At 33.9% G+C, this 24,534-nt stretch overlaps 1 protein-coding gene across 3 annotated transcripts in view; it reads left to right on the top strand.

The window, feature by feature from the left end:
- Window positions 1-24,534, top strand: part of LOC124979573 (sodium channel protein type 2 subunit alpha) — a 139,348-nt gene that overhangs the window by 73,888 nt on the left and 40,926 nt on the right. For 2 of the 3 annotated variants that reach the window (XM_047543928.1, XM_047543927.1), the window contains 5 exons: window positions 197-544; window positions 3,815-3,947; window positions 8,213-8,451; window positions 18,892-19,065; window positions 21,572-21,928. In XM_047543928.1, the coding sequence (XP_047399884.1) occupies window positions 197-544; window positions 3,815-3,947; window positions 8,213-8,451; window positions 18,892-19,065; window positions 21,572-21,928 (1,251 nt within the window). Of the gene's footprint in view, window positions 1-196; window positions 545-3,814; window positions 3,948-5,470; window positions 5,563-8,212; window positions 8,452-18,891; window positions 19,066-21,571; window positions 21,929-24,534 lie in introns of those variants that run through there. The other variant, XM_047543929.1, reaches the window with a different exon arrangement.

The raw sequence follows: 24,534 nt of genomic DNA on the forward strand, positions 1-24,534 counted from the left end.
AGAAAGAACAAAACAAAAGTGATCCTAGAAGAAAGTGCTGAAATGCCACCCGCAGTTACCATAGGAGCCTGTGGTTACATATGTCCAGTAACTCAGATAGGTCAGCGTCTACAAAAGAATGAGGCAAATCATGTTTTCCGGATGCCAGGTCTTGATTCTACTCCTCTGCTTTTGTCTCTTCCCTTGTTATTCATAGTCGTTATTGAGCATCCGGGGCTCCCTTTTCTCTCCAAGACGCAACAGCAGGGCGAGCCTTTTCAGCTTCAGAGGTCGCACCAAGGATGTTGGCTCCGAGAACGACTTTGCTGATGACGAGCACAGCACCTTTGAGGACAACGACAGTAGAAGAGACTCTCTGTTTGTGCCACACAGACATGGAGAGCGGCGCCACAGCAATGTCAGCCAGGCCAGCCGTGCCTCCAGGGTGCTCCCCATCCTGCCTATGAATGGAAAGATGCACAGCGCGGTGGACTGCAATGGAGTGGTCTCGCTGGTCGGGGGCCCTTCTGCCCTCACCTCTCCTGCTGGGCAGCTCCTGCCCGAGGTGAGGCCAACTAATGCTGCAGTTGATGGGAGTGAAGAAGGAGGCTGATGCAGGCAGGAGTGTTGTTTTTTGATTTTTAAGATCTAAGATTTTTCCTGAGTCTGTTGTTCACAGGCCAAGAGTTGGTTTTATCAAGCTGAGAACTTGTCAAGTTGTTCTACACGTACTTTTTTTTACAAATTAATTAGAAACATAGGATAGGTCTCATGGAATTAGAAGTATTTCCTTATCTTGATTATAGTTTAAAACCTACCAAAAGGCAAAACAACAATTTATCAAGCAAAATGTTTCATTGATACACTTGATTTGACTGCAAGAAAATTAATATGGACAAATTACATAAATACTCATCTCAAGGATTTTGCCATCATTGTTAAAAAGAGAATTTGAAACTTTTACTTGAAATAGATGCTAGTACTAAATAGATCTATATATCCTAGAGCAGCTTTCTCTCTCTTTGCACGTCAATGTTGTAACATTTTTAGCATCTGCTCAACTGACCCTGGCCATTGTAAATTTGTTTTAGTAAAAGCAGTTTCTCAAAAAAGTACTTGGTTTAGAGTCACATGTCCTAATTTTTAGACCAGACTTAAATTTTATATTACTGTCATGAATTCTTTTTGTAAAAAAAAGTGGCCCCAAACAAGTGCATGGAAAAGTATTTAGACTAAATACTAGACCACTTTCAGGACCTTACTGGCATTTCCTTCATAAAACATAAGACACTTTCAATGCTGATATTACATGAAATTTCATTTACAAGTGGGAGCTCCTGGGTTAAATCCCTAGCACCGTGAAAATCAAACACACATATTACACACTCTCTGACAGCATCATTTGATTATATTTTATAGTTTTCAGAATCATATTAAAAATCTCCTTTGCAAGATTTTTCAATATAACTCCACTTATTGTAGACAAGCCCTTTGAAGCCACTTTAAAACAATATGAAGCTAGTTGTCAACTCTTAGATAAGTCTCTTGCTTTGGATTATAAAAATAACCACTGATCTTCACTTTTTGTGTGTGGCTTTTCCCTGCTCCTTTCTTCCAGGGAAGTTGTCCAAGTAGCCAGAAGTAAGAGAAAACCATGAGAAAAGTAGATACTTGTAGTGAAGGGAAGAGGACATGTGAACTTTTGCTAAAAAATAGCTGTCACGAACTATGTGCCAGACGCTGTCCCAAACACTTCACACATATGCATTCATTTGACCCTCACAACAGCCCTTGACAATAGTTTCTAATATTATCCCCATTTTACAAAGGAAGAAACTGAGGACTTTGCATGGTGGTGCTAAGATTTGACCCCAGATGTGCTGGTTACTGAACTTATATTCTATCTATATTAAAATATTACCTTCCATTGAATTTTCTTAAATGGGAAACAATGGCTAAGTAAACAAACACTTCCTTTTAACCAGAGTTTCTCAAAACATACTTTACTCTCAGACTACTTACAGTAGAATCTTTTAAGGTGCTTTTTAAAAATGGACATTTCTGGACCCACCCAGACCTACTCAGATTGAAACTCTGAGGTGAACAAGGTCTGTCTATCTTTCTCACAAATCCCACGTAGCTCTTATGCATAACAAACCATGACCATCACTGATCTTCATAAATATTTATTGAGAAAAAAAATCACAATTTCTTTGTGTATATACAAAGGAGATTAAAGAATTTCAGTCTGTCAGAAACTACCTGGTATTTGTCAGTAATCCACATAAATCTGTGCCGTCAGAGAAGATGGAGTAAATCTCTGAAGGCAGAGCTGGGGCCAGTATGAAACAAAGTCTCCTGCAATCTCTGTGCGACCTGCCTCCTCACCTTCATTGTACACTCCTGCAGCCAGGTGTTCAGGGTAGGGCCCTGCATTGCTGCACAGGATAAACTGAATATGCCCACAAATGAAGCAGGGCCTGGGACTACACAGGCAAGGGCAGGAAATAAACAGCTGCAGTCAAGTGGCACCTTGCAGAGCACAGGCTTTCCTGATCTTTAACACGTAAATGCAATTGAGATAAATTAACTTAAGAATTTCCTCAGGAATACCATTAGGTTTTGCATATATCGTTAAAACCAGATTAAGAGTTCTACAATATGGTTTTGAATAGAGCAAAAAAGAACAGATAACCTTCATGTGACCCTTTTTCTTAAAACTTTGTATCTCTCTGAATTAAATACTTTAAATTCTGAGAATCTCCATTTTCATTTGAAGATCATTATTTTCAGAGAGGAGATATTTCTTTTTTCATTAGTTTTACTTATTTTTTACCTTAAAATTAATTTTACAGGAATCTATGGATGCTTATCGCCATTAGTGATAATCGTATCAGTTGGGAAATTTTGGTTTTGAATATATATGACTTAGAGGTGTTCAGGTTAATAAAGATAAAAATAATGTTAATTGTTCTTATCAAAATAAAGTCAAAATGGATGAACAGCACTCAAATTTCTCTTTTAGAAATAGTAAAAATACTCAGAGAACTGAAAATGACTTATTAATACATTCTGTCCTGTATTTGAAATTCTTGAGTTTTGCCTTTTGTCCCGTGATAATTAATTTCATTGTTTCAACTCCTGAAGTAGAAATTAATTTCTGCCCTTTTCTGAAATCCCCATGAGCTTATTTTATAATAGGAAAGTTTGCAATTATTATATTATTTCTACAAAAATGGTAAAAATCCAATGCCCCCAAATTGATGCTATTTTCTTAAGAGTTTCAATACCAAGGATGGGTTACTTGTGAATAGAGTTGATTTGTAAATGCATTAACAAAGTTATAGACAAGTTAAAATTTAGTTTTGCTATTAGGGATATTGGGAAATGTTACCTGTCTCTAATAAACAAAAGCATTTTACTTCTGGAATAAATTTTTTTTTTTCTCACACATTAAAGCAATGAAAATATGTCTATAAAGAACTAATGACTGAACCTGGGAATAAATGAAAAAAGAACATGTTTCAGACTGAAGTCCTCAGTTGAATTAGTTGAAGTAACAAAAGATTATCTACCCAATAGAAAACATGGTACTTTCAGGAGAGGACTCCAGGATGGGGGAATAGAAAAATTCACCCAGACATCCCAGAAAACTCAGAATCTGATGGACTTTCAAACACTCCCCAAGAGTGATAATTCCAGCTATCTCATCATCAGCTGTTTATGACTGAGAAAGTATGGTGAACATTTAGTTAAGTAGCATCTGTTATAAGAATGTGTTGGGTTTTGCTACCTTCAAGAATAAAGGTGATTTTGTCTGAAATTTTATTTTTAGGGCACGACTACTGAAACAGAAATAAGGAAGAGACGATCCAGTTCTTACCATGTTTCCATGGATTTGTTGGAAGATCCTACATCAAGACAAAGAGCAATGAGTATAGCCAGTATTTTGACCAATACCATGGAAGGTATGTCAGAAGTCTTACACCATGGCTACTTGGTGGTACTTTGATAATGATGCAAAACCACTTTCTTAAATTCCAAGAAAATACTCCCAACTTGTTACCATATCATCACTATTTCTTTTACTAAGTAAAAGTAAAATCCATGTGCAACACATGGATTCTACTATCTCATAGATGTTTACATTTAGCCTTTAGGAAGCTGTTGCGAATTCAAGGTATATTTGGAATGCTACTTTCGTAGATTAAATTCTAAACTCTTGAAGCATGTTGTGTGCATGATATTGAAAAGAGTGTAATGATAAATGTGTATCATAATGATGATGCTAACCCACTGGAATTGTATTAACTCTTGACACTGTTATAAAATCCATTGATCTAACCAGAAATATAAATGAAATAAATGCAAATTAAGGTCTGACATTAACCTCATTAAAGAAAAGCATTCAGAATTTTGTAGTCCTACTTTCACCTCTTTCTGATCAGAGCATAAAAAATGCATTTGCATTTTCTTTAATTATAGATTTTATCTGGGTAGTCCCCATTATGTTTAGAAGTCTGGATCACCAAATTCCAAAATAAAAATTTGGGGAGCAACATTATCTGTGATTCATTCCTGGCTCTGCCACATGTTAAAAGTGGTACTTTATGAATTCTGGTTTCCTCGTCAGTAAAATGTTGGTAATGATGGTTAGGCGTAAAGTTATTATAGGGTTAAGTAAGGCACCATATATAAAACACCTATGTACTTGGCATGCAGAAGAAAGTCAATAAATATTATCACTATTAGTTGTTCTAATGTGTTGTTTTTCTAATTCACATGTCTTTGCCTTTCCATATTATAAATGAATTCAAACAGCGACTGTCAACTTCAACTACTTGGAAAATAGTTTCATGTGAAATTAGTTATGTCCTCCCACTTTTCCCTTTCCTCCTTATTTTTCCTCTCTACTGTGACGTAAAATATATCCTACCCCTCCTTCTTTTTAACTCCCCTTTGCACTCCTTCCCACGTGTGAAAGTGCATTTGTGGTTTGTGTGTGTGTGTGTGTATATGCATGTGTGTGTATGTGTGTGTGTATGTGTGTGCGTATGTGTGCGTGTATGTGAAAAGAGAAAGAGAAAAGGAGAAACAGACTGAGAGAGTTCCAACATGCACATGCATTACTTGTTTATTACACTTTCTCTTGAGATTGGGTAGATCCCTGGAATAATTCTCCTCTAGTCTGAATGCAAAGATCCCATTATATCAAACCTAAAAGTTACAGCCACAAAACCTCAGAGTGTAGATGACTGTACACATCACAGACAAAACAGTTATACAAGACCCAATTTTCATAATGTCCTAATGCAGTATCAGAAATCTTTTCTCTGATTTCAATGGAATATTAAACTCTAGTACGTTCTTCCCCAACCTCGCCTGCGTTAGCTTGCACTCCCTCTTCCCCCCCAGCTGCCAGTAGCTTGCTCCTCCCTATCCCTCCAGGTTAATCTTTTGAAGATTCTCTGGTCTTCTGCTCCTTGCCATAGCAAAACCACTGAGAGGAAGCTGCCAGTGGTTCTGCTACAGATGTCAGCAGCATGTCTGCTCCCTAAAGCAGGAAGTAGAGAAGGAGACAGGGTAAGTCTAAATCAACAGTCATACTTTGCACTTCCGATAGCATTAAGTTTGAGCTAACATAAGAAATTATTTAGAAAACATCAACCCACCACAAAATTGGACTTGTCCATTGATAAAAAATACAAAGTTCCAAATGATCGTACCCACATCTTTCTCCATGGAAATATGTCTCAGGACGTAGTGTTGCTTAGGATGGAAAGAATGTTCTAGGAACAAGAATAACTTAGGAAGGAACAGATTGAGACTGTTTTGTTTTCAATATCTACAGAGCTTTTGACATTGTGTTTTTGTGAGAGACAATGGTAACACTTTACTCCTTTTCATCAGTTGTATACAATGAAAGGCTGACTTCTCTTTACTCATTTATATCTGAGGAATGTGGCATTGGTCAAGGTTGGTAGCAATACTTAGCACAGAATGTATTTCGGAGCTGGCATTAATATAGTTCATTTTTGTTGCTGATAATGGTAAGGAGGTTCCTTGGTTGATATAATCTGTTTATTTTTGATTGCTTCCTCTAAGATTAAGTTCACCTTTCCTTCTTACAAACCAGGCTTGCTGATCCAGTGGCAACTTTCGTTTTCCTTCTTTTTTAACTACAGTCAAATCTTCATTGTCCAGAGTAATGAAGAGCCTCATGGTTAATGAAGCTATAGAGGATGAGCAAAAATGACTTATCTGCTTTTTAAGCTTAGTTCTTTTTTTTTTTTTTTTAATTCAAAACCACATAGATAAGTTTCCTGGTCACACCTTTGTGTGAGGGTGAATTAGAGGCACCAGAGAAATCAAAGGAAGCCAGCAAAAGGGACACACTTAGCTGTAGATGATTCTCAGTGTTGTAACCCACGCAGGAATAATGGAGAGGTGGCTGTAGTTGTCTACTTTGCTTTGTTTCAAAGTGTGAATTTGTTTTTGTTTTTGTTTTTCTGGAATGAATAATCGAATGTTTTTATTTTAGAGCTCACACAACTTTGCTCCAGTTTCTCCCCAGTGTCACGATGAATGATACCTGCTGAATTTTCCTTTTTGAACTTTCCTCTGATTTCTTTTGTTTTTCTGTATATTCCTGTTTGCTTCTCTTTTTCTACTATATGGTAGCTAGCATATAAAAGAAACGTATTCTGACAGTATAGAGGCAAAGTGAGATTTTGTTGTTTCCCTTTTGTTATTTATCATAAATTAAACATCAAGTTTTGGGGGCATCTTCAAAAGCATCTACAATGTAATTAGTGCATAACAATTATATTTATATTTTTCTCTGATTGAAAATTCAAATACTCTTTATTATTTCCCAAATACTTGTAAAAAGATCCATTTAAAGAATTTCAATATCCAAAGAGACAATTTTTACTTTAGGGACATGAAGTATTAGTTAGTGGCAAATGTTTGTCATCAGGACAAGAAAATGATTACCCATAGTTATGATTCTTTATTTTATATGTTGGTTCCTTCCTTACAAAATATAGACCATAGTAAACTCTAGCAGGGGTGAAGGTCTAGTTGCTATGATAATGATACTAAAGGGAATGACGAGAGTTAATCGGGTGGAAAAAGAAGAAACCTTCACTATTTCGGTGCTGGGAACTGGTGGTCCCATGTTTGGCAGGGCAGGTAATGGGGTATGCAATAATGACGTCAGCAGAGACAAACGCTGCATCTTTTGCCCACTTGTGAGTTTATTAATAGATCATCTTATCCAAAAGAGATGGTAGAAAATGTTCCACTTTCTTATTCTCCAAATTCTTGGTCAGTGTTTACCAAATTTCAGTAGTGTGGGTATCCCTTAAAGATCTTTGCATTTCTTTTTTATTGCTCCTATTATTTAGTTAAAATCCTTTTTAAGAACATTGTAATTTTTTTTCTTAAAAATTTAGTATGACATTTCATATCACCATTTGATATGTAGATTTCAGTACATTAAAATAAATGCATACCATGAAAATTTGTGAATTCTATGTATGTTCTAAAATCCTATTATTGTTTTTGCCAGGACACAAATCCCACTTTGTGAAATGCTGATTTAAGCTAACACTGGGGATCCCGGTTTCTTAGGTTCAGTATTTCCTCTTCTTTTGTGTCCTCTAGTTAAATTGAAAATTGTAGAGAGAAGGAACTTTGCTGAGTGTAATATGACAGCTCTATCAAATGAGCCTTCTGTGAGACACTTTAACCAAGACTAATACACTGACAAAATCATCTCAACAGAAACCCCCAAATATGTCTAATCCAAGAAACTGAGATTCAGCATGACTGAATAAGGTTTATAGGACATCAACTGAGAAGAAATTTTGATAACATATATGCCTCTTGATCTCTCTGGCACACGATGAACTTTGAGTATATTTAAGGTAAATTCTACTGTTTAATTCTGGAAGCCTCGAAGACAGTTACCAAGCAGTTTGATGATGCAGATGGAATCTTGCAAACTGTGGTTAGCTATGAAAACTTTGGAAAGCTTATTAGCCCTTCTTTGCCCACCCTTGGGAGACTGCAAACCCATTTTAAGTTTTTTCTTGCTCCACCATGAGATTAACCCATAAAGCCTTTTAACAACTTTGAATTTTTTAAAAAGTTACTTCAAGTTTAACCCAAAGATTGCTTAATAAATAGTAAGCACTTTTCATGAGAATTTTAACTTTTTTTCTTCCAGAACTTGAAGAATCCAGACAGAAATGCCCACCCTGCTGGTATAAATTTGCTAACATGTGTTTGATTTGGGACTGCTGTAAACCATGGTTAAAGGTGAAGCACCTTGTCAATCTCGTTGTGATGGACCCATTTGTAGACCTGGCAATCACCATCTGCATCGTCTTAAACACACTCTTCATGGCCATGGAGCACTACCCCATGACAGAACAGTTCAGCAGCGTGCTGTCTGTTGGGAACCTGGTAAGACACTGAGGGTTCTTCTTCCAGCTGAAATAGTTCATGAGTGCCTCAGTGAATTTTACATATCTCTCTCAAATCAGTTATCAATTTATTGGCCATGTTGACCTGGGCAACAAAAGTTTAGCATTCTTTCTTTTCATAATAAAAATATATTACTACCGTTAAACATAAGGCAAAAGATTTAAAGATTTTATGTACAGTTTTGATTTAAAACTGAATTTAAATTATGAATTCATTAGATAATCGTGATTTATGAAGGATATTGGTCTATGATGATAGAATCCTGACATGTTTCTCAGGGTGTGAGAACAAAATTTTTAGGATGTGTATACATTTGCAAAACAAATATAATAATTTTGAAGGATCGGTTTTTTAAATACCTGAAGATGGATCTTTTGTGGAGGAAATTTCACATGGGGATTGCTATTTCCATTTTAGTTTCTGCTATCATTTTAGAATTTGTAAATGGTAAGTTTTACATAATCTTTTACTTAGCGATAGAAATGAAGGTAGAATGGTCTTAGACAAAGAAATCAAACAAATAAAATCATGTAACAAAAGTATACTGGTACAATATAAAGTGCTTATTATATTCTCATCACCTCACAATATGATAATGAGCATTGAGGTTGTACATAACAGTGAACAATGTAATCTAACTTAGAATACACAGTATTTTCAGCCTTGAATTAATTGCTATTAATTTTATTTTTTATTTTTTTACTTTTTTGGAGACTAAAAGGCAGTTTACCTTTATTGATTCTTTAATTACAAGAACAAGAGAGATTCTAATTTTTTTTAAAAATTTCCTTTCAACACGAATTTACTTTTCTACAAAAAAAAAAAAAAATTAAATCCCAAATAACATTTTAAGTTACATGGAACCACAATCTTTACAAATGTAGGACAAAACTAAAATACTAAATCTTAGTCTAAGTTAGATTATGTTGCTGTCCCAGCATCTAATAGCACTTTTATCAAAAGTGCACAATATTTTACTTTGTAGGTAAAAGTGTTAAAGATTCCTGAACACTTATCTTATTTTTAGTGTAGAAGAAATAATTTAAATTTATAAGAATGTGTGTATCTAATTATTCATATTCTCACATAAATTATTTGAGTCATTTCAGCCTGACCTTTCTAAAAGCAAAATGTGTATTTTAGAAAAAAACACGGATAAAACATTCTCAGCAAAATATTTTAAAATTATAGTGCAGAAGCCCATTAAATAGATAAAATTTATGTCTATCACACACTTTCGTGAAAACTCAATTAATGACAAATCCTAGATCCATACCAACTAATCTTAACTTTTCAAAAGGGAATGCTGTAAAATGGTAAAAGCTAATAAAAAACAAATCAAGAATATGTTAATTTTATTTGTGGTTTGGTAGGTGATATCTACAAATTTGAAATGCTGCTACTGATTGTTCCTTAATGATGCTACTTCAGTGGCACTAAATATTACAAAATATTGTTTGGTCTTCCAAAGTCTAATATTAACTGTTCTGGAAACTGTTAAGGTTAATTAATTAATGTAGCTATAAATCAAATTTAATTGCTAAGTTATAACTCAATAATGATATCGTTTTGGAAGATAACTGAAAAAAATGAGCATTTACTATGACATATTTAAAATAGAGAGTTGAGAAAACTGTGTAAGTTGGAAAATTTACATAACATGTTGCTTAGCAAATCAGTTTACTAAAGACTTCCTAGTCACAGAATAATAAACTAAACAATATGTCTTCCCCATATTAATTTTGATAACTATTACATTTTCAGGTATGGTTGTAACTTTATTAACTCTAAGAGATGTGATATGCAAGGCATGTATCTCAACAAATACAACTTTTCACACTGAATATTTACATACTTTTTTTGAACAAAAGACTAGAAAAATAAAATTTTAGTGTAAGGCTATTAATTTTAATCATTTAAATTTTATTTTATTTGAGTTAGGTCTTCACTGAGTCCAAATTATAAAGTTAATGTATATTGACTACTTATTTTGTATCAGGGACTACATTAAATGATTTGCATGAAATCTCTCTTTGTATTCCCACAAAGCCAGTCCTGAGGTAGTAGATACTATGATTGATTATCTGTAGTTTGCTTTCAGGAAAACTGTGCCCACAAGAAATTGATTCAGCACTGGACAGCCTGCTCTACAGAGATTCCAAAAGTTATTTCAGGGGCTATTGTAAGCTATGGTCACAAATCACAGAAACTTAAAACAGGAAAGGACAGTCATGTTATTTAGTTCAAATTTTCACCTATATAGGAATCTAAAAAGTAGGCAGGTGATGCAAAAATGGTTTATGGAGGTGGATATTAGAACACAAACAAGTTAAGCATGAATAAAGGGAATTTATTACCTTAAGTAACTGAAGTGTATTTGGAACTAACTCCAGATTCTAACCTGACTAGATTCCAGTTCTCTGTCAATGCCATTGAGAGTCAACTTCTGGCCCTAGCTCCTCCCAGATGTTTCCTTTAACTCTACCCAGGTATCTCCTACTGTGGACAAGGGATACCAACTTTATTGTACCCATGCAAGTCCCTGAACAGGAAGATTGTGGGTTCCCAACTATTAGCTTTAACTAAGACCCAAGAATTGAATATCATCAACCCTGCTAGTGTCACATGACCCTTTCTAAGCCAATCAGTTGCTCAGGTTCTAGGATTAGAATAACGTATCTGGAGAGTAAATGAGTGGCACTATGAAGAAGAAAATTGGGACGCCATTATGAGAAGGAAGGGTGGGGACTGGAAAGACATAAACAATAGATGGAAAGTTAAAATTGGAACTTATCAGAAGTGTTAAGAAAGGCAGAATTTGCATTTGAGGTGAATCATGGAATTCTAGAAAATACAAACACAGGACACAATTTCTTCTCAAATGCATACGGGAGCTTCCTCTGTATGTTAGATGACAGAATAAACATCAATAAACTGAAAAAGTTTAAAACTATGAAAAGTACTCTTTGACTAAAAAATTTTGAAATAAATACTAGAAATCAATAATATACAAAGGTAGAAAAATTACAAATATGTGAAAATTACAAAATTTATTCTTAAATAACCAATGGATTTAAAAATTTCTCATAAAAGAAATTGGAAAACACTTTAAAATAAAGAAAAATGAAAACACACCAAACTAAAACTAATGGAGACAACTAAAAAGTGTTTCAAGAGCTATATACTGTAAATGCCCATGGCTTAAAAAAGATGATTTCTTAAATCAATAATGTAACCTTTCCCCTGAAGTGATTAGATTATGCATGAGACTCATCATCTTTTCCCATGGGCATTTTGAGCATAGTGAAGAGCAGAGTAAGTCCAAATTTTGCATAGGGATAAAAACAATAAATAGAAAAAGAACACAGGAAATCAACAAACTCAAAAGTTAGTTCTTTGAAATGATCAGCAGAATTAATGAATCTTTCTAGATTACTAGGAAAAAGAAAACTCAAATTACTAAAGCAAAAATGAAGAGAGCATATCACCATAGACCATACAGAAACCACCAGGGAGAATAAAGAAGTTGTAGACTATTATAGGCCAACATATTGGAAAACCAAGACTAAATGAGTTGTTCAAGTGCCTTGCATATTCTGGACATTAACCACTGTCAGATGTGTACTTTACACAGATTTTCTCCATCTTGAAAGTTGTCTGTTCACTGTGTTGACTGTTTCCTTGCTGTGCAGAAGTCTTGTAGTTTGATGTATCTTACCTATTTTCACTTTTGTTTCCTGTGCTTTTGGGGTCTTATTCAAAAAATCCTTTCCCATTCCCATGCCCTGAAGTATTTGTTTATGCTTTCTTCTAGTGGTTTCATGGTTCCTGATGCATATGCATCCAAACAATTTGAAGTTAGTATGTCAAATAATCATCTGTACTCTCATGTTTACTGTAACATTATTAACAATAGTCAAGAAATAGACACCTAAATTTCAATCACATTATCATGGGATAAAGAGGATATGGTACATATATATAATGGAATACTACTCAGCCATTAAAAAGAACCAATTTCTGTCATTTCCAACAACATGAATGGAACTTGAGGTCATTAAAATAGGTGAAATATTTGTGACAAAAAGACAAATACTATAGGATCTTATTCATATAAGCAATCTAAAAAATTGATCTTGTAGAAATTGAGAGTAGAATGGCACTTCCAAGAAACTGAGGAAAGAAAAGAGGGAGGGATAGGGTGGTCAACAAGTACTAAGTTATAGGTTTAAAAAAAGCTAGGAGAAAGAATTTTGACTATTTTTATCACATAATAAATGTTTAAGGCGATAGCTAAGCCTACCCCAGCAATGTACAAGTGTGCCCTTTTCCCCAGATCCATGCCAACTCTTATTATTGCTTGTGTTCTTGATAATAGCCATTCTAATTGGAGTAAGATGAAATCTTAGAACAATTTAACAGTTTCCCAAAATATTAGAAAAAGGGTTACTATATGACCCTGAAGTTCCACTTGTGGGTATACAGAGAATTAAAAACATATTTTCACATGAATAATTTGCTCTGAACAGATATTAAAAATAGTAGTAATAATAAAACCTAGAAGCAACTCAAATGTCTATAATAATAAAAATGACTCAAATGTCTATCAACTGAGAAATGGATAAAAAAAAATGTGGTATATTTCTGTGATGGAAAATCTTTTAGCCATAAAAATGAATGAAGTATTGCTACATACTACAACATGGATGAATCTTGAATACATTATAATAAGTGAACAAAGTCAGTTGCAGAATGTCACATATTTGCTACTTTGTTTATATACAATGTCCAAAGTAAGAAAATTCATAGAGACAAAGTAGATTAGTGGTTACCAGGTGGTTGGATTAGGGTAAATGGGGAAAACTGCTAAATGCGTATGTGGTTTCTTTTTGAGGTGACAAAAATCAGTCCTAAATTCAATAATTTTCATGACTGTACAATTCTGTGAACATGTTACAAGTCACTGAATTATGAATTACCTAATATTCCACCATTTATTCATCCAATCACTAATTAATGGATGTTCAAGTTCATTCCAGAATTTATGCTTCTGATAGTAAACATTCTTGTACATATCACCTGTCATAATGTCATATCAATTTCTCTAGGATAAATTCTCTATATTGAAGAATTCCTTGTACTGAACTCATTCATGTCACATAAAAATTAAATAGCATGTTAATAAATAAGAAAATGTGACTCATAGTTGGGAAAAAATAGTCAGTAGAAACAGGTGTGGGGATGACGTATTAGAAAAAAGCAAAAGGATTTTGGAGGAGGTATTAGAAATATGTTGAACAATTTAAAAGGAAAAATGGTCAAAAAGAAGAAACAAATGGAGGATATAAATAGAAAAATGAAAACTGAAAAGAATACACTAGACATTTTTTAATTGAAAAGTTCAAATTTTAATCTCTAAATAAAATACAAAATAGGGCTGGGGATGTGACTCAGTGGTCCAGTGATCTTGAGTTCAATCCCTGTTACCTTCCCCCCAAAATAAATCATGGGATGGATTAAAAATAAAAATACAGATGTCAGAAGAAATTGCCGTTGCTAGCATGGTAATGTCTGTGTGTAATCCCAGTGACTGAAGAGGTTGATGCAGGAGGTCCCAAATTCGAGGCCAGCCTCAGCATCTTAGTGAGACTTGCCTCAAAATAAAAAATAGAAAAACGGATAGGAATGTAGCTGGGGATGTAGCACAGTTGTAAGGCATCCCTGAGTTCAAGAAGAAAAAATTGAATTTGTTGTTGAATTTGAAGCAAATCAACAGAAATTACTAATTTGTTAATATTTGTAATATTTAAATGAGCAATATTTTCATAATGGGAAAACCAAAATGGTAAAAAGGAGTGGTGAAAAACAAATTTTTAAAGATATAATGACTAAAATGTTTCCAAAGTTGGTGAAAAAATTACCTTACAGGCCTAAAGATTAACAGAGGAACATCAGAAAAGATAAATACAGAGTAAACTGTATTCGAAGCACATTTTCTTATGTCAATGGGGCGGGGTGGGGAAAGACTTCAGAAGCATCCAGAATTAAAATACGTATATGCATGAGACTAACATCTCATCAGAAATAATTCAGACCAGAGGAAAGTAGTCTGATGGAAGGAGGAAGGAAGAAGAAAAGGAGGAAGAAGAGGAGGGCAAAGGTACTGATGTATAATTCTATGAACTGTGAAAGTACCATCAAAAATTAATATGAAATAAATAATTTTAAGATAAACAAATACCCATAGAAGTTGTTGCCACACCAGAACTATGCTACAAAAAATGCGAAGGGAAATCAAAAACTATTACCCTAGGTAAATGTATGATTACACAAATGGTATGCCTCTACTTCATGTACAAACAGAGAAACAAGATGTATCCCATTTGTTTACAATAAAAAGAAATTTTAAAAAATGCTAAGGGAAATTCTTCAAGCTGAATGGGAAAAATATTCAGATAGAAACTTGGAAATGGGAATGATGGTCATTAAAAATGAATAAATATTGGGGAATATAAAAGATTGTATCTTTTTATAAATTTATTCATAAGACATTATTTAAAGCAAAATTTTATAACATATGCAAGTTTAAGACATATGAAAAGATGAGAAAATTTCATATAAAATGGCACAACATTAATGTTATAGAGAAAATTATAGGAGAGGGTCCCTTATGAACATGGAGAAAAATCATCAGCAGAATATTAATACAATATAACAATAAATAGAAAGTTTATTAATTATGAAAAAGTAAGGTTTATCTCAGAAAACCAATATTCATTGAACACTTGAAAAATGATTAATTAATTGACTATATTAAGAGAACAAAGCCAGACAAGTTGGCACAAACCTATAATCCCAGTTACTTGGAAAGCTGAGACAGGAGGAAGGACTGGGAATGTAACTCTGAAAGAGACAGAGGGAAGGAAAGAGGGAGGAAATGAATAAGGGAAAGAAAAGCATAGCATTATCTCAATAGATGCAGAAAGGGCCTTTGAAAAAATTAGACATTTGTTATAAAAACCTTCAGCAATTTAGGAGTAGAAACCACCTTTCTTAAATTGATGAAAGACATATAAGAAAACCTACAGCTAACGTTTTGCTTAGTATTAAAATATTGAATTCAAATCCTAAGAAAATTTGAGTATTTGACCCTAAAAGGTGTCAGTTTTTGAGGCAGGTCATCAATTTTTGCTGTTCTATCAATATTGCACCAGAAGTCCTGCGGAGCATACTAGAATGTAATAGAGGAGAAAACACAAATAAAATAGATAAAAGTTGAAATGTGATTAGATATTTTTATTTTGTCAACATGATGATATATGTAGAAAAGTCCAATCAATCTGCAAAACAATTATGAGGTCTCAACAGCAAATTTACATATTTATTTAAAGTGTCAAAAAACCCTGCAAGCTACTTAGTAATAGTTTTACAAATCACTTCAAGACATCTGCACTGAAAACTATGAAAAATAACTGAAAGTAATTTTAAAAGATTTAAATAAGCAGAAACATATATGCTATGTTCATGGAATTGAAAAGTAAGTGTTATTGAATTCGATATTGTTAGTATCACATTATTAAGAAATTAGTTCTTACCAGGTGTGATGATACACTCCTGTAATCCCAGCAGCTCAGGAGACTGAGGCTGGAGGATCATGAGTTCAAAGCCAGTCTCAGCAATTTAGCTAGGCCTAAGCAACTCAGTGAGACCCTGTCTCTAAATAAAATATTAAAAAAAGTTTTGGGATGTGGCTCAGTGGTTAAGTACCCTTGGGTTCAATTCTGGTACCAAAAAAAAAAAAAAAAAATTGAAATCAGTTCTCCCCAAATTTGTCTATTAATTCAACCCAATCATAATTGGAATCTCAGCAGTTTTTCTTTGTAAAAGTTGATGCACTGAATTTAAATTTTATTTGGAAATGCATAGCACTTTAAATTGCCAAAACAATGCTGAAAAAGAATAACAAAATTAACAAGCCTGACTCCAAGCCTTATGGAGCTACGTTAATCTATAATATTTTGGTATTGGCTTGTGCTAAGACATCAATGGAACATATATTCATAAACAAATCCAAACAATATCTCAGTGAGTTTTGACAAAAACACCAAAGAAATTAAATAGAAAAAAAAAAAAGAAGTTCTAGAAAAAAAATTCTGAAACACTTAGATAAACCTATAACTAAAAAATGAATCTCACCTCCAATCTCACATGACATGAAAAAATTGCTATGGATGGTAGCCTAAGCATAAAATTTAAAACAATAGAATTTCTAAAATAAAACACAGGAGAACATTTTTGAGATGTTGGGATAGGCAAATCTAAATATATATTCAAATATAAAATATCCAAACAATGGGGTTCTATTCAACAGCAAACAAGAGTAAATTATTAATGTATGCATGGTTATGTATTCATGTACCCCTATAACACATGCATGCATGCATTTCAATTTGAAGTTTTCAAGGAATATTTGAAAAAAATCACTAAAACTCTTGGGTTTCTGAGTTTGCCATCTAGGTAGAAAGATATTTCATTTACTAATTTAGAATATGTCAGAAGACAAGCAGGGTTGTGCATACAAAGCAATAGTGGATTTCGAACTTGTTGAATTTGAGTTTTCTGTGAGATAGCCACCCAAAGGGAAGTACTGAATGAACAGAGGATTGTGTCACCTAGAGCTTTGGAGGTATGCTTGAACAGAAAAATAGACCTCAGAATGTAAACTTACAATAAAAATGCAATTTATTATAAAAGGTACAATTAGAGATTAGAGTAAAATTGAGATATTTGAAGAATTTCAATATCAAGTCATTTGTTAAGGGAAAAAAACACAACTGAGAAAAATCCAGGAAGGAATGGATTAAAGAAACCGAGGACAGAAAAATATTTCAAGGAACAAGAAACAGAAAACAATGTCAAAAGCTTCTAAAAGAACAAGTTTAGCTATTAAAACTTTCCATTAGATTGTGTGACAATGAATTTTATGTTGGTGAAGTTAGTTGAAGCAATTTATGTTCATTGGTGGATTGCGGAGTATTTAAAAGAAAAAAAAAAAAAAAAGACCACTTCAATTTAACATAGTGTAGCCAAGCACAAATAAAGAGGTTCCACAAATGAGAAGCATTCAAGATGGGCCACGTTTGGAACTCACTGCCCTGTCACATCTAGTTTATATTTATAGCCAGAGAAAAGGACACAGAAACAACCTGTTTGTCTACAGCAGGCATTTGCCTTACATGATAATGTTTTGGCAACTTTCATCCTCTGCTTAGCTGGAAGTTCAGCTGCTATGATTGATTGAGACTCAACTTGGTTACAAGGTTATATCCTTAGGTTAAGTTAAATTAAAAAAAAAAAATCAAACTATCCAGTTTACAGTTCATTAAGTATGGAGGATCACTTTGAGCCAAACTTTTTGGTTCATTAAGAGCAAGTTGAAGAGTCCAACTAGTGAGTTTGGACAAGAACACCGTCTCTTAGAGACATTGTAGCTATGAGGAGATGATAGTTGGCACCAACTAGAAAGGGGAATGGAGTACAGGGAGACTTGATTTTATGACAGTGATGAAATTTTTAAGGTGGGGAAGGATTGAGAAGCAGCCAGTTGCAGGAATGGGCTGAAACTATCTCTCAACTGAGAAATTCCTTGAGAAAGTCAGAAGAGGCATTTGTAGCACAATTGAGGAAATTAGCTCAGAACAGGGGCACTTCTTTCATTTTAGCAAGAAGGAAAAATGAAAGCATGGATATGGATGTAAGTAGTTTTATAGATAAAGGGAAATGGAAATTTCAGGTTTCCAACTTCCATTAGTTCCAAGAAGCAAATACCCTGAGAGTGTGGAATAAGGACATAGATGAAAACAAATGGAACAGAAAGAAGATTTGAAATAATGGCACAGATTGGAAATAGAGAATGGAAAATGCTCCTTCCCTTTTGCCAGCAAAAGGAACTTTTTAAAACATCTTTAACATCTATTGGGTTAGTAGTGCTCATGTTTATTACAGTTTACATGAAGCCCCCTTAGGACCAGTCGTATCTGCAGGGCCAGGAGATAGGAACAATCCATTTTGCTTGGTGCCTGAAGTCTGCACTGCTAGTAAAAAGCAGATTTGGAAGGCAAAAGATCATAGGCAGAGCCAATTGATCTCACTAAGTCAATAGCACCTTCCCTTTGCAAATAAGAGTATTAATTTTATCTTAATTCATGTACACTTTATTGCTTGATAATCCATAACTATAATGAACAATTAAATATTGATTTGGACAGAAAGCATTTGAAAGTACCAATTTGTTGGTCCCAAAGCAATTTTTAAAATTCAGAATTTAATTTTGATGTGTTGGGAATCAACAAAATTGCTTAAGAATTATTTGTGTGTCAAGAGTATGCACTCCTATAATCAACTACATTTCTCATTCAGGTCTTCACTGGGATCTTCACAGCTGAAATGTTTCTCAAGATCATTGCTATGGATCCATATTATTACTTTCAAGAAGGCTGGAATATTTTTGATGGTTTTATTGTGAGCCTTAGTTTAATGGAACTTGGTTTGGCAAATGTGGAAGGATTGTCAGTTCTCCGATCATTCCGACTGGTAAACTAACTCAGAAGGGTTGATAATTTTTATTTCTGTAATTAATTAGTCTTCATTCTTATTTACTAATAATTTTAAGATTTTTATAATTCTAATATTTTAACACATTTATGGAACAAATCAAATTGCCTCATCACCAGATTGTAATTTCTTCTTCATTGTAGTTTTGATAAATAGGTTGTTTATTTGAGTCAACAGTCAACAGTTCTCTTCTTAGAATCAAATGGAAAATCAAATGGAGAGGGAGAAGTAGAGAGTTGCAGATAAACCCAAATCACAATTAAATACCACTGTAGACAACTCAGTTATCTGAGGTTTGTGTAACAGGTATAAGGCTTCATTTGGATGTAGGATGGGCTCCCCTTTCTGCGGGGTTCAGCAATTACAGAGCAGCTCATTATTCACTCTGTTCAGATAGAAACCAGGAACTGGAACAAGGAACAGTGCACAAAGAAGAGGAAAACAGAATGAGCTCCGTACCTTTGTCCTTCAGTCATATCAGAAAATTATCAAATCCACTCTTTGAGAAGAGTTGCCCATGTAAATTTTGCTCATTTTAAAGATGTATCTTTCATTTGGTCCTTACTATTCACAAATGCTTTGATCTTTTAAAACCAAGAGACTTATTTCCATTGAAAATTTGATGTTTTATTGTGTTATTGCTTTGAGTTGGTTTTAACTTTTTGTGATTTATTTTCAAAGTACAGAGGTCGCATATAGTTACTAAAGACAAGTTCTAGATGATTTATTTTAATGCTCAAGACACTGTTTAATGCTCAAGACATTTTAATGTCTCAAGACACTGTTGTGAAACCTGTTTAGAATTTTACTTTGTGCCTGGGTTGCACTCAAGGTCATTGCTATGGATCCACCAGTGGTAGAGCACTTGTCTAAAATGTGCAAAGCCCTGGTCCCTGGCATCCTGGCATCACACACACACACACACACACACACACACACACACACACAAATTTTCCTTTGCTACTTTCAGATTTTAATTTTGAATTGAGATCCAGAGAATTATGGTTTCCTTTTTTAGGTCTCGAGAATACTGACCTAATTTGAAACTAGAAAGATGCAAGAAATAGAACAAAAGTTAAAAATTATTAGATGACAAATAATATGGGCAACTACTTTAAAAAGATGTTTAGTAAACCTTCATGATAATGTGATGCAGTTTAGGGAATCAGGGAGCATATGTCATTAGCATCTTACTTAGTGTGTCAGGCTCTTTTGCATAAATTATTCTTTGGGAATAAATTAAACACTTTGGTGCTTATATTCACTCCTCTGGGTCACTTAGATGCCATTAAATAATGCACTGTTCTCAGCCTGACATTTACTGAAGCATCAGAAATAAAATACTGCTGTTGTTTAACTGTAAATGGTACTTAAGAGGTCTCTATGAGATAATACCAACCAAAGTGTCAAGCACAGTGGCAGAGAGAGACACATTATAATGAGTTGATTAATTAAGTCACTGAAAACAGCAGATTGAAAAATGCAACTTTTTCCCTAAGTCCAAGTATTTCTCCTTCAAATATAACACATCTTAAAAATATTGCCTAATATTACAGCAAACTAAAGGTATAGTTAGATTAAAATAATGTTAGTACTCAAAAAATGAGTTGATTTTTCTCTCACACCATGTGTAATTTGTTAATATTATTTGCAGTTGTGCACTTCAGTATAATATTTTAAGTGTACTGAAAATTATATTCACTTTGAGCTTTTAAACAATGGGAGCTTCTGTTTTCCTGAAAATGAATCTCTGCTATTTAGCTACCATTAATCTTTAATATCTTAGTTCCTTTAAAAAAAGATACATTTCATATGCTTATGTAGGATTCCTATTATTTAAATGCCAATTTGAAGATCATGCAACATAATTATTTTATTTATAACATGTCTTTTTCAGAATGAAAAATATCCCCATGGTATCAAATACCTGCTACATTTGCTAGATAATAGTTTAACACTTAAATAATCAATCACTCTGCAATTGAGATAGTCACACTGTAGATTGTAGCTGGAAACAAAATTACAGATGCTGCAGAAATGTAGGTCATTCAAAGTTACACAATGTACCATATAAATATAACACCGTGCATTCGCTCTTTATGTATATCTATAAAGCACCAATTAAAAATGAATGAATAAATAAATAAAAGGAAGACCAGTAGAATGGAGGAAAGGAAAGAGGGAGATGCAGGAGGGGAGAGAAAAAGGAGGCACTAGGGACTGAAATGGAGCAAATTAAATTCCATGCTTGAATAATTATATCAAAACGAACCCAACTATTATGTATAACTAAAATGCACTAATAAAAACATTTTTTTCAAAAAAGATAAAAGACAAATTTTGTGGCTTATGTAGCATTTCCTGTAAATTGTAGTATAAATAAAAAACAAAAAAATTACAATCTGTGTTTTCTTGCTGTAAAAAAAGAGAAAGAAGTAAATATATTAATGCAGGTCATTAACAGCCTTTTTGCTTTTTTTTCCAGCTCAGAGTTTTCAAGTTGGCAAAGTCTTGGCCAACTCTGAATATGCTAATAAAGATCATTGGCAATTCCGTGGGGGCGCTGGGAAACCTCACCTTGGTGTTGGCCATCATTGTCTTTATTTTTGCTGTGGTTGGCATGCAGCTCTTTGGAAAGAGCTACAAGGAATGTGTCTGCAAGATTTCCAATGATTGTGAACTCCCACGCTGGCATATGCATGACTTCTTCCACTCCTTCCTGATTGTGTTCCGAGTGCTGTGTGGAGAGTGGATAGAGACCATGTGGGACTGTATGGAGGTCGCTGGCCAAACCATGTGCCTTACTGTCTTCATGATGGTCATGGTAATTGGAAACCTTGTGGTACGTACTAAAAACATTTTCCTGGTTTTCAGTACAAGATTATGTAATCATAAAATAGTATGCTGAACTGGTGAATATTTTGCATTATTTTTGTGGATTGTTTTTATATCAAAGTCATTTCCTAGTCTCTATTATTCATGATTGCAAGAACCAGGCATGATTTAGATGACTATGAATCACACAGACCCTCCAAATGCCTCTTGAACCAGCATTATTCGTTTTCACTGTTCCTCTTACTATTATTCCATAGAGGGGAATGTCTCAGGCTTTTATTTTTTAGTTCTTGTACTAAAATATGGAAGTGTATCACTATGAACTCCTTTTATTTCTAAGTAATAACATTAGTAGCCTTTGAATATGTTTCAAATTCAAGTTCATGTCACACATTTTATTTCTAAGTAATAACAGTAGTATCCTTTAAATGTTTCAAATCCAAGTTTCCTACAAATTAAAGTTTAAAAATTACTAATCATCTCAGTTCATTAAAAGTATACAGGTTATTTGTAACCTAAAAATTATAGTTTGAATCACTAACATTGAATCAAGAAACATAAATTGTCACTTTGTATAAAATTAACCATGACCCAGAACCACTGTACCATCTTGGAAGTGTGAGAAAGATAAAAGGAAAACCAATATGACACAGTGTTATGACATTTACTCTAACAGAAATAAAAATAGAATTTATCTATCACATGTTTGAAATGATGTGCTGTCTACTAAGTTCACAAAATGGAAGCTTGCTTCATATTAGCATGGAAGTTCGTCAAAGAGTTTGGACCTGAAATATCTTTAATTGCAATGTAAGATTTGACTTGGTGGGAAGAAAGGTGATCATTCCGAACCAGGGAAGAAACAGTATACCCATTAGTTGGGGACAGAATAGTACACTATGGCACTGAACTTGTTCTTAGGCTTTAAGTAAGCTAATTATGCTGCTTTGCTTAAGTAGGAGTCAAACCAATGAAATAGGAAAAGAACTACATGACCAGTATTCTAACCTGTAGACTTAATTTCCATTCATGTAAAAAAACAACTCTCAATTCCCCAAAGGAAAATAAATGAAGAAATAGGGAAAAAATTCAAAAGATTGTCCTTTAATTTCTATTCATTACCAGATTTTAGAATCCTTAGCATTATCTTTAAAAATCCTGTTTTTTGTTTTGTTTTATTTTGTTATGAGGATCAAACCCAGGGCCTCATATATATCAGGTGAGTGCTCAACACTGAGCTAACCCTGGCCCTGATCTGTGTTTGAAGTACCATGAAACATACACAGGGTATAATTCTGAAATATGAATGATGGCTTAAAACATCAAATATGGTTTCTGTGGGTCAGGAATTTGGGAGCAATTTATCTGTGTGGTTCTGGCTCAGGGTCAGTTACGAGGTTGCTGTGAAGGTGTTGGTTGAGGCTATGGTCATCTTAACTGAGACTAGTGGGTCAACATCTAAGAAGGCTCAGTTCATGGGTAGGGGCAGGTAGTCTCAGTTCATTGTTGGCTGTTGGTTGAAGATCTCAGTTACTATCTACATGGGCCTCTTGATAAGAATGTTGAGTATCCTCATGACATCACCACTGGTTTCTCCCAGAGCAGGTACAAGAGATAAGGCAAGGTGGAAGTCTTCTTTATGTCCTAAACTTGAAAGTCATTCTCCATAACCTCTGCAGTTTTCTGTTAGTTAGAAGACAATCACTAAAAGCTCAAACTTCAGAAGAAATTAGTCTCTATTTTTTGAAGGGAAGCATATCAAGTAATTTGCAGATACTTTTTAAAGCTACCACAATCCCCAAAACAACCAAACTGTTTGCTTTTAGGAAAGTACAAGGTCATATAGAGCAGAAATAAATGGTCAAAGGGTTAAATAGAACAGAAAAACATCAAGGTCATAAGCTGTGTTGTAGACTTGATTTTGCTTCTTATGTGTATCTGGCATGCATTGGAGAAGAGAAGGAAAGGCAGTAAATGGTCCTTTATGACAACAGTGATTGGACTGCAACAGGGAATTCAGAGTAGGAATAGTAAAAAGTAAGCTCAGGCCAGATTGTGTAGAGTCTAATTTATAAAATGGCTGAGTGTGCATAATAAAGTGGATTTTCCTTCAGGCAATTCAAAACTACAGATGGCTTTTTATCAGGAATTGAAAATGAGCAACGATATTTTGATAAGATTAATGTAGCTGGAGAATGCAGAGTGAGTTTAAAGAGAAAGAAACTCAACCTATCACATATCATCTATTAGTTTATTGAAATAAAACATCTCTCTAATATGTAATTGCACAAGGAATTCAAGTATAAAGTTAATTTCAGAAAGTATCAAGTTTCTATATCTATGGATGGCATTTAATATTATTTTGGATTGCTGTAACACATAAAAGTAATCAATTATTTTTATCCTCTAAGAGAAGAGTCTTTAGTCTTTAGTCACTTCTAAGAGAAGAGTCTTTTAGACTCTCCTTTCTTTTTGATTATCAGTTTTAAAATGTTTTTGTGATGTCCTGGACATATTTATGGAGTAGCTAAAGTGGTAATGTCCAACCTGTTTGCCACTGTTAAGGATTTTTTTTCATATCACTCTTCCTTAAGTCAGACAGAATGAACTTAA

This window comes from Sciurus carolinensis, chromosome 3 (assembly GCF_902686445.1).
Source record: "Sciurus carolinensis chromosome 3, mSciCar1.2, whole genome shotgun sequence".
Taxonomy (NCBI): Eukaryota; Metazoa; Chordata; class Mammalia; order Rodentia; family Sciuridae; genus Sciurus; species Sciurus carolinensis.